At 47.4% G+C, this 14,303-nt stretch overlaps 2 protein-coding genes across 7 annotated transcripts in view; both read right to left on the bottom strand.

Moving 5' to 3' along the window:
* Nucleotides 1–420: 420 nt before the first annotated feature.
* PLA2G1B (phospholipase A2 group IB) lies at nt 421–4,954 on the bottom strand. Its single transcript, XM_060785359.2, has 4 exons — nt 4,658–4,954; nt 2,668–2,824; nt 2,241–2,368; nt 421–865 (listed from the first exon to the last, which is right to left on the bottom strand). The coding sequence occupies exons 1-4, from the start codon at nt 4,689–4,691 to the stop codon at nt 747–749; spliced, it is 438 nt and encodes a 145-aa protein (XP_060641342.1). The 5' UTR covers nt 4,692–4,954; the 3' UTR covers nt 421–746.
* Nucleotides 4,955–11,358: 6,404 nt separating this feature from the next.
* Nucleotides 11,359–14,303, bottom strand: part of MSI1 (musashi RNA binding protein 1) — a 31,463-nt gene continuing 28,518 nt past the window's right edge. For 2 of the 6 annotated variants that reach the window (XM_060785365.2, XM_060785361.2), the window contains 4 exons: nt 12,894–12,962; nt 12,599–12,753; nt 12,360–12,425; nt 11,360–11,675 (listed from right to left, as the gene is read on the bottom strand). In XM_060785365.2, the coding sequence (XP_060641348.1) occupies nt 12,384–12,425; nt 12,599–12,753; nt 12,894–12,962 (266 nt within the window). In that variant the 3' untranslated portion in view covers nt 11,360–11,675; nt 12,360–12,383. Of the gene's footprint in view, nt 11,676–12,359; nt 12,426–12,598; nt 12,772–12,893; nt 12,963–14,303 lie in introns of all 6 variants that reach the window. The other 4 variants (XM_060785362.2, XM_060785366.2, XM_060785364.2 and 1 more) reach the window with 3 other exon arrangements.

Raw genomic sequence — 14,303 nt, 5'->3', positions numbered from 1 at the left:
TTTAGTGGGCATTGACCTTGAGTTTTGGAGTTGTAGTTCACCTACATCCAGAGAGCACTGTCGACTCAGACAATGATGGATCTGGACCAAACGTGGCTCAAATACTCAATATACCCAACTGTGAACACTAGTGGAGGCTGGGGAAAATAGACCTTGATATTTGGGAGTTGTAGTTGCTGGGATTTATGGTTCACCTACAAACAAAGAGCATTCTGGACCCCACCAATGTAAAAATTGGGCCAAACTTCCCACCAGGACCCCCATGACCAGCAGAAAATACTGTGTTTTCTGATGGTCTTTGGTGACCCCTCTGACACCCCTCGCGACCCGACCCCCCCCCCCCCCCGGGTTCCTCCCCCAGGTTGAGAAACGCTGGTTCAGACCACAGCAAGGCACATAACAAGAAACAGATAACACTGGTTTAGAGGCTGGACTTTTATTACCAAAGAGCCAAACATTCATTGCACACCACTGTTGTAATGCTAATTTTTTTTATTTATTCCAAATGTTTTCCACATGTACAGTAGCCACTAATGAAGAAAGCAGCCACAAACAGAACTTGAAAATCTTGAGACATCCTGTCAAACTCACCCAAGGTTACCTATGAAAGATAACAGAGGGCTCCTGTGCCTTTAATGAGAAGTTTCTTCCTCCTGGTAACTCTTAAAGGTACAGGAGCCCTGTCCTGTCTTTCCACAGGGCCTCTCAACCTGCTGAAATCATGCGCCAAAGCTTTTGTATGGGCTTCACTTGCAGTGTTTGGTGTCCATGTTCTTGTAATCTTTGTTGTATGGGGCACCCGCAAAGCAGATGGCGGCACTGCGGTCGCAATTGCAGATAAACGCCTCACATTCATTATTCTCTTCTAGAGAAAGAGACAAGGGAAAGAGGGTGGAATGGGAAAGAAAGCAAACACTTTCCATTGACACCCCCCCCCCTGCCGCCGCCCCAAACAGCATTTTGAGACAATCCAGATATCCGGTTGTTTAGGCCCCCCTGGTGCTTTATAATTAAAAGCTTCCTGTTTGCGTCTGATTTTTATTTTATTTTGTTGCTCCCCATGAATGTGGCCACTTTTCATGTTCCATGGCTGCAAGCAGAGCATTGGGACCATCATGGACTCATAAATTTGGCTCGCAAATTGTCTCCTTGTGGAAAATCCTTTAACCAAAGTCACAGTAGCCCTGTCTCCTTTCGTGGGAGCACCTCAAGTGGGCAATGGATTAGCAGTCATGTATCCATCCTTTCACTAAAGGTACAGTAGCCCTGTCTCCTTTCATGGGAACGCCTCAAGTGGGCAATGGATTAGCAGTCATGTATCCATCCTTTCACTAAAGGTACAGTAGCCCTGTCTCCTTTCGTGGGAGCGCCTCAAGTGGGCAATGGATTAGCAGTCATGTATCCATCCTTTCACTAAAGGTACAATAGCCCTGTCTCCTTTCATGGGAGCGCCTCAAGTGGGCAATGGATTAGCAGTCATTTATCCATTCTTTCACTAAAGGTACAGTAGCCCTGTCTCCTTTCATGGGAGCGCCTCAAGTGGGCAATGGATTAGCAGTCATGTATCCATCCTTTCACTAAAGGTACAGTAGCCCTGTCTCCTTTCGTGGGAGCGCCTCAAGTGGGCAATGGATTAGCAGTCATGTATCCATCCTTTCACTAAAGGTACAGTAGCCCTGTCTCCTTTCATGGGAACGCCTCAAGTGGGCAATGGATTAGCAGTCATGTATCCATCCTTTCACTAAAGGTACAGTAGCCCTGTCTCCTTTCATGGGAGCGCCTCAAGTGGGTAATGGATTAGCAGTCATGTATCCATCCTTTCACTAAAGGTACAGTAGCCCTGTCTCCTTTCATGGCAGCGCCTCAAGTGGGCAATGGATTAGCAGTCATGTATCCATCCTTTCACTAAAGGTACAATAGCCCTGTCTCCTTTCTTGGGAGCACCTCAAGTGGGTAATGGATTAGCAGTCATTTATCCATCCTTTCACTAAAGGTACAGTAGCCCTGTCTCCTTTCATGGCAGCGCCTCAAGTGGGCAATGGATTAGCAATCATTTATCCATCTTTTCACTAAAGGTACAGTAGCCCTGTCTCCTTTCATGGGAGCGCCTCAAGTGGGCAATGGATTAGCAGTCATTCATCAGTCCTTTCACTAAATCTGCAATAACCCCATCCCCTTTTAATGGACCCCACCCCAAGCAAACCATGGATGGAATCAGCAGTGTTTCTACATGCATTTACCGCTGCAGGTGATCTCAGTGCCCGAACAGCTGTAAGCGTAGGTCTTGGTGTATGGGTTGTCCAAGAGGAATTTGCAGTTTGGGTGCTTCTTGGCTTCCGAGTAGCACCCATCGTGGATTTGGCAGCACCTGCTCAAGAAGCAAAACATACGGAATGATTTTGCCAAACTCAACATTCCTTCCAGGCAAGACCAGGGACCTGAAGAAAGCTTGGAAGCATTGGGCAGAATGTTCCGGCATGGGCTGCATCACCCGACTCTATACAGTAGAAACACTGAGAAACCTGGCTAGTAGATTGGGAAGATGGGGCAGTGGGGAACTGGACAGCAAATGTCCTAATATGCCCTTTTTGAGCAACAAGGGATGCATTGCTTTCCCCAGTGGACCATGCTTCGGAGACAGGCATCATAGGGAAAGCCCCAGCTTACGTGTCCAGGTCATCAACAGGAGTCCCGCTGCCCCCCAAACCACAGTAGCAGCCGTAGTTGTTATAGTCCTTCAGTGGGTCACTGCTGGGAATGGTGCACTTGATCATGTTGCGGAATTGCCACAGGTTGCGGGGAATGGCATCGTGGGCCATGCCAACTGGAAGAGAAAGAGGGAGGAAATGGGTAGAGGGCAGCATGTGGGCAGGAGTTGGCTTTGCAGTTACCCTGAAAGCATATCGTTCTGACTGTTGGAGGGTGACTGGTACATCTTTCCAGATATTTGTATTTTTGAAAAATATCTGTTGGTTTTCTGTGCTCTTTTAACTGGTGTTATGTGTTGATTTTTAGTTGGTGTTGCGCTGTTCTGTTCAACCTATTGGTGCCTCCCTAAACTACCACTACTCCCCAAACTACCACCACCACCACTACTACTACTACTACTAATAATAATAATAATAATCGTATTATTATTATTATTATTATTATTATTATTATTATTATGCCAATTTAACGTACAAAATAGATCAGATTTGCTAGATCAAAACTATGCCTGGCCCTAATATTTTAGGGCCAAAAACCTAATGATGTGATATCACCAATTTATTTACTGATTTATTTACTTCATTTCTATCCCGCTCTTCTCACCCTGCAGTGTACAACATACATCTAGGCAAAAAGTCAATGCCTCATTACACAAACCAAATGAACATAACATAAACTCAGTGGAAACAATAAACACATAAATACAACTTAAACCATTAAGCATATTAAAACGTAATAACCCCAAACACAAATAGCGAATTGTACCAATCCCTTAATCATAATTCAGCTGCTTCATTTCTAACTGTGTCATTATAGGGTGTTGGACTACGTTTCTGTCACTCATCAGACTTGCATAGTGGTTTCTCAAGTATCTTGGTCAAGTAGCAGCATCACAGTCCAAATGCGGCCCCGGGTGGCGCCTTTAAGCGAATGCCCAAAGCAATGATTCCCAACCTTTTTTTGACCAGGGACCACTTGACCAGGGACCACTTTGACCAGGAACCACTCTCCAACATTAGTACCAAAAGGGTTACAAATCGGTTTTTAGTCAACTTTAGATTTGGTTTGGGGTGCTGATTGAGAAAATTGCATTGGATAGACCATATCAGCTCTAGTTTCTGATATTTGCCATGGTCAGGACAAGGAAGAAGTGGCAGGCGCCGCAAAAGGAGTGGAAATTTAAAAACAATAAAGAGGAAGGAGGCTTGCAGACCAGATTTTCATCCTCACAGCCCACAGCTGGTCCACGGCCCACAGGTTAAGAACCATTGGTCTGGCTGAGAAAAGCGGTATAGTGTGTGTGTGTGTGTGTGTGTGTGTGTGTGTGTGTGTGTGTGTATAGCATCAGCCATAGTTGCACAAAGCATGCTTTTTTAAAAAAACACAAATTTATGGAAAGAGGAAAATATCTATATATATGCACACAGTTATCCCTTTCAAAGCAGTGCTATGCACTAAGGTCTGGCAACTCTAAATATGCTTTCGGAGCTCACTGGGGTCTTCTTCAGACACAGATTAAATATCAATCAGGAGAAGAAAAGGAACAGAATCAAGAGTCATAGGCTGGTATCTAGTTTGAGACGTTTACTTCTGTTAACATTTCAGACTGCCTTGTCTGTGGAAGAAGCCAGTGAGTTCTGAAAACTTGCACATGTTTCCGTGGCAGTGGAAAACAGCTGTATATTTTGAACCTTCAAACTGGCTCAATAAAAGCATTTGCCATGTTGTGGATTTTGTTGTATCCTTAGACACATTTTCTACTTTCTCAAGCTTTCCTCGCCCTTTCCAGGCTCATAACTTGTTTCCTTATGGAAAAACCATTGGACTTCTCCCTCCTACCTTAAGAGGAAACTTCCTAAGTTGCCAAAATCCCTTTCAGGTCTCTTCGGCATGCCACCCTAATGTGGGCAAACCTCCACTCTGCCAGGCTTAGTGAACCTCAACTCACCTGCGGCCAATACAAAGAGAAGCAGGAGGTTCATGATGTCCGCAGCCCAAGTCCTGGTGCCACCTCAGGACTTCTTGGCCCCTTTTATAGCCTGGCCTCACCTTGGCACCGACGGCCAAGATAAGAGCACCCTGTTTGCTTTTCTATAAGCATCTTTCGTCCGTCAGAACAAGGCAGCCTTGTTCAAAAAGGAACGTCCAACTGGTTTTCTTTCCAGGAATTACTGTGTTTGGTTTGACTTTGAAACTCCTGTGAATTGGAGGAAATCTCTTTTCCCAGTTTGAACTGGGCCCGGGAAGCGAAATATAGAGGGTAGCAGTGGACCTTTCCCCTTTAGAGATCTTTACACATGGATTAGATCTGGGCATCTTTCGGGGGCTGGGGGGGGGGTGGCTTTAGTTGTGTTTTCCTGCCTCGCAGCATGGGGTTAGACTAAATGGGTCTTGGGGTCCCTTCCAATCCTTGGATGCGGCAGGAAACAATTTATGAGTTCAATTTATGAAAAGCAGCCCAGACCAAGTACTGCAAAACCATTTCGGGTTCTTTGGTCCCTGGGTATCAGAGGCCATATGAAGAAGGGGGCAATGGTGCCAGAATGTCTTTTCTTGGGTTTTCTGACAATGAGGGTGGCATTTGTGCCAAAACATCTGCTTCAGAACTCGGGTATTACAGCAATTTTTTTTTTGTCGTGTCAGGAGTGACTCCTGGTGTGAGAGCAGCAATGACCTCAGTAATCTCTAGACTGCTTTGGGATGGGCCATGCTAATCGCCAGGCATGCCAACTTCCACCCGAAATGCCTGTTTGGCGGAAAAAGTGCCACTCATAAATCACCCCGCCACCCGCAACAGGTGGCCAAGCACCCACAGTTGAAAGGAGAGGGCCCTTGGGTCCCCAGAGGAAACGTTCTCATGCCAAGGGCAGCGCTTTGCCCAGAACAAGTGTCACTACCCTCCCCATCAGCGATTAGGGCCCAGTTCGCCGAATGTTGTTTTTCTTCCCTCTTGTGAGGACTTGGTCAGGCGGGCCTGCTCTCAGGACATTGGCGCCTGCCCATGTTTCCGTGGCAGTGGAAAACAGCTGAAGTGAAGCCCTGGCATCCGCCCAGCTCAATCCTCACCATCCGTTTGCCAGCCACCTGTTCTTCTGGGAGGGAGGAAGCCAACAGTCTTTGGAGGCGTGGGGTCGGGGATTGGAAGTATGCCTTTCGTCGTGTGCCTTCAAGACACTTCCGACCCACGGCAAGCAATCCTATCACAGGGCTTTCTTGATCAGATTTGCACCAGAAAAAAAATCGTCTTTGCCTTCCTTTGAGAGAGCGCGACTTGCCCAAGGTCATCCAGGGAGTTTCCAGGGCCAAGCAGGGATTCAAACCCTGGTCTCTGGAGTCATATTCCAACACTCAAATGCCACACTGGCTCTCTAAGGATATCTGCTCCATGCATGAAACTAGTACAGGAAAACATATTTCTTTTCCTTCCGTGTAATTTCTGCCTCTGGTTCCAAAGTTTCTGTAAGGTGATGCTCAGAAAAGCATTTATTTCATAAACTGAGATATAGCTGTGTATATGTTTATTTTTCTATCTATTTGAGATGGGTTAATCTATGCCAGGCATGGGCAAACTTCGGCCCTCCAGGTGTTTTGGAGTGAAAAAACTTCGGCCCTCCAGATGTTTTGGACTAAAGCCGAAGTTTTCCCATGTCTTGTGTATGTTAATGCATTAAAGGGACATCTAGATATGGCTTTATAATTCCTGCCATCTGATGTCCCAGGAAAACAATGACGGGTCCCTTTTTCTGACATTTTCCTTTGGGTCGAGATCCCGAACGCATAAGTCACAAACCACCACCGAAGCCAGAAGGTCATTTTTCAAATAATTTATTAGGAATTTAAAACCGAAAATCTGGAAAAAGGGGTTACAGGTCTGGAGAGAACAAATGTCGGCGTGTAATAAAACCGGCTTCATAAAAACCACAGCTTTATTATTATGTTTTTTATTATTTTTTTTCTCTGTTTTTCTTTCTTTATTTTTTAGAAAAAAAGGAACCCCCCACACAAGAAGTCGCTCCCAAAGGGGACGATGCCCAAGAGGCGGGCAAAGAAAGCAGCTTCATCTGTATGTGTGTGCCAAGGAGGTGGCACGGCAGTGCCGTCCTTCGCATTGGCACACCCCAATCCCACCCTCCTCAGGCCAAAAAAAAAAAAAAAAAGGAACTCTGGAATAAAAATAAACCCCATTAAGCTGCAGCTGCTCTTTCACTTCTTTTCTTTAAAAATTAAAAAAAAAAGACAGACAGACAAGATTCAGCTCAGTAACAAAAAAATTATTGCTTTTTTTGTGTGTGTTTCCGGTACTGATTTGCTCGGCTCCTCTCCGCCGAACTCTCCCAATATTTGTCAAGCTGCTTTTGGGGGTGATCCGGGGACAAGATCAGTAAAGAGGAGGAAGGTAGGTAAATGGAAAGCGTGGGGGGGGGGGAGAGTGTTGAAGGGGGCACGGATAGAGAAACACTGCTGCCTATGGAAGATTTGATGCTGTTGGCTGAATCTAATAATAAAGGAATGTAAGATTCTTGGAAGATGCCTTACACTGAGCCTTCGCCTGAGAGGTGTCCCTATCTTCCAAGCTTTGAACATCCCCCAATAGAGAGATGCCCTCATGCAGAGATCAGCAGCCCAAACCCACCTTGGTGTTAGGCCCATTGCTTGTCTCAACCAGTACAGACCCATGGGCACAATTGGACCGACCTCCATGCTGACTCACCATACAAATGATGGAGTTGTTGTTGAAAGGAATCAAGAGAATCCCAGTGCTTGAAATGTTGCTCCAAAAGTAGGACAAGATCAGAGCACTGAAGGCATTGACTTGGTTCCACCCAACACTCCTTATCCTTTCTACTTGACATGGGATCAGGTATTGGGGGTAAAATGAGGGCTATCGAGGCTGGCGCCGCCAGCTGTGACTGGCAGTCTCTCTCTAGCCAGGCTTTTAGGCAGGATCTGTTCCTAGCTATACTTGGAACTGTCTGCTTTTCTCTTCTGGAGACCAAACCAGGTCCAAATGAAGCCCTAACTCTCCCTAGAAGCCAAGATGAAGACACCAAGGTTGTCATATTTTGGCCAGATCATGAGAAGACAGGACTCACTAAGAAAGACAAGGAGCTGTAAGGAAGCAGTAAGAAACAAAGGAAGACAGAGATGGAGAGACTCAGTCAAGGAAGTTACAGCGGCCCTGAGTTTGCAAGACCTGAACAGGGAGACATGGAAGCCTTTCATCTGTAAGAACGGGAAGAAACTACATCAGGACGCAGTCAGGGGATATCTAGAAACCTGCATTTGACAAAGACCTGTTTAAAAGCTAACATACAAAGGAAGCCAGTAGTATGCATCACAGATAAGTGGCCCCCCTGTATCAGTTCAGGGACCCAGTCAATACCACAATCTGTGGATGCTCAAGTCCCATTGTACCCAATGGGGTAGTAAAATGACATCCCTTATATAAAATGGCAAAATCAAGGTTGGCTTTTGGAATTTTTTATAAATATTTGTAAGTCATGGATAATGGGATCCGTGGAGGCAGAATCCATGGATTTCACGGCAGGGCAACTATATGCATGGGAAGAGCTCTTGAGACAAGAAGCACACAGTCTCCCTCCATTCCTGGAAAACAATTTGCTACAGTTTAAGGAAAGCATTATAACTCAATTCAGTCAAAGAGAATCAACCAGTCATCCCGACTTTTGTCTCCTTGCAGTTGCTGGTCAAATAGGTTTTGAGGGTTTTTCGGCAAAGCCTGCTTGGCCGGAGATAACCACAGGATAAAGAAGAAAGGACAAATTGGGGATGGTGCAGTTGCCTTTCCCTAATTACTAATGGGTCTGTGGGATGGTACCGAGAATGCCTAGAGGAAGGGTCGGAAGTGGGCATTCTTCCCCGAAAAGTACCAAGTGATTCTGAGAATACCCCTCCCCACACCGTTTTCGTCGCCACAGCCAGCCAATACCACCCCACCCCCACAAACAAGCACAGGGGATGCCCAGTTTGCCAACAGTTTGAACCCTAACCCACGCGTTGCCACCCTGGCAGAGGAGAAGTGGCAGGAAGCAGCACCAGCTCTACCACTCCCAACATCCCTGAGAAGATCCAAGATCCCCCTTCCTTGCCATACTTGGTCCAGATCAGGGGTGCAGCTATGGGGTGGGGGCAAAATGAGGACATGGCCTCCCTCTAACAAATTCTGTCTCTTTTAGAAAATTCTCCTCCAGTCCCTAAATCTCTTAAATTGCGGATGCAGAAAACTCCATCCGAGCCTTTGGAAATATGAGTTGGGATCCTGCGCAGAAGTTACAAAGTTGGACTTAGGCTTGCTTGTGGATATGAGCAATCCAGTGGGAGCTCATGGCTGCAACTCAACTGAAGCAGGTTTGAATCAAGACCCAAGAAAAAGATGCCTGCAGCGCTATCCCAGTTGTGGGGTGTCCTGAGGCAAGCAGTCATAGCAGGACACAGGGGACGCTCCAGTTGCCTGTTTTAAAGACAATGGAGAGGGCTGGGGGGGGGGGGGAGAAGGGTGAAAGGGAAGAGAAATGGAAAGAAGAAATAAAGGAAGAGAGGGAGGGGGAGAGAGGGAGGGAAGAAAGGGAGGAGAACGACTAAAAGAAGGAGAAATGGTAAAGAGTCATTTACTTGGAAAACCTGCAGGCAGGAAGGGAGGAAGAGAGGGCGAGGGAGGAGAAGGACGTAAAGAAGGAGAAATGGAAAAGAGACATTCACATGGAAATCCTGCAGGCAAGAAGGAAGGAAGGGAGGGAGGGGGACAGAAAGAAGGAGAAATGGAAAAGAGACATCCACATAGAAATCCTGCAGGTGAGAAGGGAGGGAGGGAGGGAGAAAGGGAGAGGAGAAGGACGGAAAGAAGGAGAAATGGAAAAAAGACATTAACATGGAAATCCTGCAGGCAAGAAGGAAGGGAGGGAGGGAGGGAGGGAGGGAGGAAGGGAGGGAGGAAGGAAGGAAGGAAGGAAGGAAGAGAGGAGAAGGACGGAAAGAAGGAGAAGTGGGAAAGAGACATTAACATGGAAATCCTGCAGGCAAGAAGGAAGGGAGGGAGGGAGGGAGCAAGGGAGAGGAGAAGGATGGAAAGAAGGAGAAATGGAAGAGACATTAACATGGAAATCCTGCAGGCAAGAAGGAAGGGAGGGAGGGAGCGAGCAAGGGAGAGGAGAAGGATGAAAAGAAGGAGAAATGGAAGAGACATTAACATGGAAATCCTGCAGGCAGGCAGGGAGGGAGGGAGGGAGGACGGAAGGAAGCAAGGAAGCAAGCAAGCAAGGAAGGAAGGAAGGAAGGAAGGGGGAGAGGAGAAGGACGGAAAGAAGGAGAAGTGGGAAAGAGACATTCACATGGAAATCCGGCAGGCAGGCAGGAAGGCAGGAGAAAAAGTAAGTTAGAGGGGGCGTCGTGAGACATAACAATGGTGGAGATGTATCACTGTGGTTTCAAGCACATTTCAACTGTTCCACGAAAAATGAAAAACACAGCAGAAGAGCGAGTTCCATGGTTTTCAATGACTCCCTCCCTGCAAGGCAAGACACTTGGGGACTGAAGGAGAACTTTTGCGGAAAGGGCAGAATTCTCATTAGATTGCCATGCTCTCATTTTGTCCACCAATAGCGACACCTTCGCCCCAGACCCATTTAGCAGGGAATGAGAAATATTAGGAGAGTTGTAGCCATTCAAAGCATGAATGGAGACCAAGCCCTTGGTGTACCAGACGCCGCTCCGCAAAATCGCCCCCCATCCAAGTCAGTAGCATTCATCCAGCCCCCTTCCCCTCCCCCAAAACCCACCCCTCCCTCCCCACAAAAGGCCCCTCTCCCCTCCCCGCTGCACATCTCGCCAGAGGTCTTCAAAATCTTACAGTAAAAGATATATTTTTAAAAAAAGAAAGGAGGTTCATCATGGTCCAACCAGAGTATTGCTCGTGTTTATGGCCTCAAAGCCAGAAGGGAGGGAGGGAGGGAGGGAAGAAGGGGTTTAACAAATCCAGAATTGCTCTCTCATGGAAACAAGGCCCAAGAGTACCTTGCAGTATTTACAAAGGATATAGGGACATTGAGGAAAAGGGGAAACATAATAACAATAATAAACCCACAATAACCTAAAATCTAGAAAACAAAAAGGGGGGGGGGGGCAAATCAGTCATTAGGAATAGTGTTTTCTTTTTCGCAAAATATACAGTTTGTATCTGTTCTGCAGCAATGCCCTCAAGTGTTCGTTCCGCCCCTGTCCAAAGGCCCAAGAAACATATTATTTGCTTTAAAAAGAAAGCCAAAGAGAGAGGCAAACTCTTACAAGGCCCCCCTCTCTCTGCTTTCTTGCTTCCCTTCTGAACTGCCTTTGTTTGACATCAACCAGTACTTTGAAAAGACTGGGTTCCCCCCCCCCCCCCATGACCGAGTCTGTCCCTTCCCCTGCCACCCCCCCCCCCCAAAATATATATATTTATATATATATTTCTAAAAAAAAACAAACAAACAAAAAGATTTCAAAAAAACCCAATAAAAATTATTCCTCAAGTAACGCTACCTACGCACAATCACAAAACAACCCTAAAGTCGTACGGAGGTTCGTCGTGGCGCTCCGAGAAAAAGAGAACCGGAACGAAAAGAGAACCGGAACCCATCCCCGCCCCTCCCTCGCCCGCCCCCCCCCCAAAGACTACAAAATAAAAACTAACCCACTAACAAAATAAATAAAAGAAGAAGAAATCAAGGGGTGGGAGGGGGTTGGGGGAGAAGTGTAAACGGTCTGCGGTTACTACAATGAGGAGACAAGAGCTCCCCGGGGTTCGAATCCAGTGCTTTCTGGTCAACGGGAGGCAGCAGGGCTGGTCAAGAGCTGCCCGGCTGCTCGCCCCAAAGTGTGCAGTTTTCGTGACTCAAATGAAATCCTGGCTCATCGCTCAAGTTGTTACCGGATCCTCCAGCTCACCGTCTTTGCTTCGCTCGCTGGGGGATCTGTGGGGAGAAAAAAGAGTGGGGGGCAAAGGGACCATTCAGTGGGAAATGAGGACCAAAGACTGCACTGGACATTGGGCCCTTGGTATCCACTGGGGCTTAGTGCCAGGGCACTCCAAAAACTGTAGATGCTAAAGTCCCATGGTGGACTAAGAAGGTCAAACATCTATGCAGTGGCAAAAGCAAAACTTTAAAAAATATATTTTTTTCAAGCACTGTCAGGTGGACTCCATGCATGGACAAAGAAGATCATTCTTTGACCAACATTTGGTGCAGATGGCAAGTAAGGATCCCAGTCTTCTAAATCACATCCTACTAGATCAAATCAGGCAATAAAAGACTCACAAGGTCAATATTAACATCCTGAATTAAGTCCTTAGTTTCCATGCCCTTGAAACAGAAGTACCAGACAGTGACTTTCCACATGCTTCTAGGAAGCCCTCAATTGGGAGAGGCCGACAGGCCTAGTCCTCCATGATAATGTTTGGACAAGGCAACTTTCTCCAACTCAGTACTCTCCAGATCTTCTGAACTACACACCCAAGCATGGTCAGCACAATGGGAGTGCTAGTCCAACACATCTGGAGAATGTCAGGAAAAGCTAAAGTTTCTGAGCAGTCTTCAAGGGCAGAGCAATGCAGAGCTCATCACAGTAGTCAAGCCAAGTAGTCAAGTAGACCTTACCAACATTATTCTTGGTCCTCAGCTTCAGTGGTACCCATTAGTAAAAGCTGTCGCAATCAAAGGTCCCTGCAAAAGAGCAACGTTTCATCATAGGGGGAAACTTGTGATACACTGCAAAGTCTCTGGTTTGCAAACATTCAGGGAAAGACATTACTCAACATTTGCTGGTGCAGCCCACTGCCTTGGGTAAAACCCTCGGCTTGACAAGTGCCCCATGCCCTCCCGTCATCACCACTCACCCCTAGGCTGTGGCCAAAGCCAGTACTTGGGGCGGGACTTGCCGCGCTGATGTAACTGCTGACTCCTGAATCCTGATTGGCTGCCCCATACAGTTCCGCCATTGGCCCGGGGCTGGTAGTGCCCAGGAAACCCCCAGTGCGGCTCGGGGTGGAACCTGCCGGAAGAAGCAGACCTAGCCAACCATAACCCCCAAAATGAGGAGCCCTGTCCCCCGCCCCGCACCCACAACCCCATGGAAAAACCACTTTTTGCGCTTGCAATCCATTCCCACTGAGAGGGCAGTGTGCCAGTTACCTGTCCCCCGCACCACAGCTGCTGCTGCCGCCGCTGCCGCCATTGGTCCATATGCAGTGAGGGGGATGGCTGGAAGGGAAGGGAAGAGAAGGAAAATATTAGAGCCAACCTAGTATGACTGATATCCAGATAGCATTAAATGGGTGAGTTGGACAAGTTCCCAAACCAAGCGTTTGGCACTGGGGTCTCAAAATCAATCCTTTTGGTTTCCCTCCCACAAGCCACAGGACAAAACAAAGGAGGATAAGGATCAGGAGCCTGGACTTGACCTGAGACGGAGAACCTCAGCTTTTGGGGCTGATCTTGACCCTTTGGGCTTCCAAATATAGCCATGCTTCTTTCCCTACTACACTGCTGCTTAGTGGTTTCCCAACTTTCACAGATGTTAGTTGAAATGTCTCCCCTGGGACACAGTTACTACAAAGAAGAACCAGAAACCTAAACATATGGTGTCATATGCTCCCTTTTAACCTCTACCTCCACTCCAACACCAGAAAGTGGGTCCAAGAACGTCTCTGAAACCCTCTGATAAGCAAGGTGCCTGGCAGAGAAGGTGAGCCCTATGCTTGAAAAGGGGAAGGCTTGGCACCTCCTGCCCGCCCCGTGTCACGCCTGTCCCTGCAGCATCCAAACTATCGAAGAAAGAGACAGTGTGAGGGGATGTTATGAAGGGTGACACGGGGGCTTCCAGAACAAGTCAGTCTATTAGCTTAGAACAAGAGAGAGAGAGAGAGAGAGAGGAAGAGAGATAATGGTGTCTACAAAGCTTGGCGAAACAGCAGCAGCGGGGAAATGCCCTCAAGCACTAGGCCAGGCCAAAGGGGTACAGGACCAAAGGGGAGGCAGCAGCGGGCATGAGGCTTGGGAGGAACAGGGAAAGAACATCGGCCCAAATGTGTCCAAGGTTTCTGCCTGCACAGCCCTGAAGCAGGGATAGGGGATCAGTGCCCTTCCACCTGTGGAAAATCTGGAGGGGCTTTAAGACTCACTCCTGTGAGGAAGAAAGCAGCTCTCCTAAGTAGGTGCCAGTGAAGGAGCAGAACCGAGAGCATAAATAGTGTCAATCGGTAGCTTTAGCTGTGGGCATGGGACTGGCAACCTCCCGCCTGCCAAGCATTGGCTCTTTTCAGCCTTGACAAGCTCCATGGGCAGAAAACAGTAATGACCAGGGAATGTGTGTTTGACGGGATGGCAACTTCTGTTTGCATACATAATGTACGGATGAGGCAGTGCGTGGAGATGGGGTGTGGCCCGTTTTCCTGAAAAAAGAAACCACGACAGGGCAGATGGGCGCTTCAACTGGAGAGGTGATACTATGCCTACCAGTTCCTCCAGGTTGCATTTCCCACTTCCTTGCCCCCAAATCTCATGGGAGGGGTAAATGGGAGGGTTTGCCATTTCTGAGAACTT

This window comes from Anolis sagrei, chromosome X (assembly GCF_037176765.1).
Source record: "Anolis sagrei isolate rAnoSag1 chromosome X, rAnoSag1.mat, whole genome shotgun sequence".
In the NCBI taxonomy this organism is placed as follows: domain Eukaryota; kingdom Metazoa; phylum Chordata; class Lepidosauria; order Squamata; family Dactyloidae; genus Anolis; species Anolis sagrei.
Note: the sequence above shows the minus strand (reverse complement) of the source record. Positions and strands in the feature narration are given on the sequence as shown.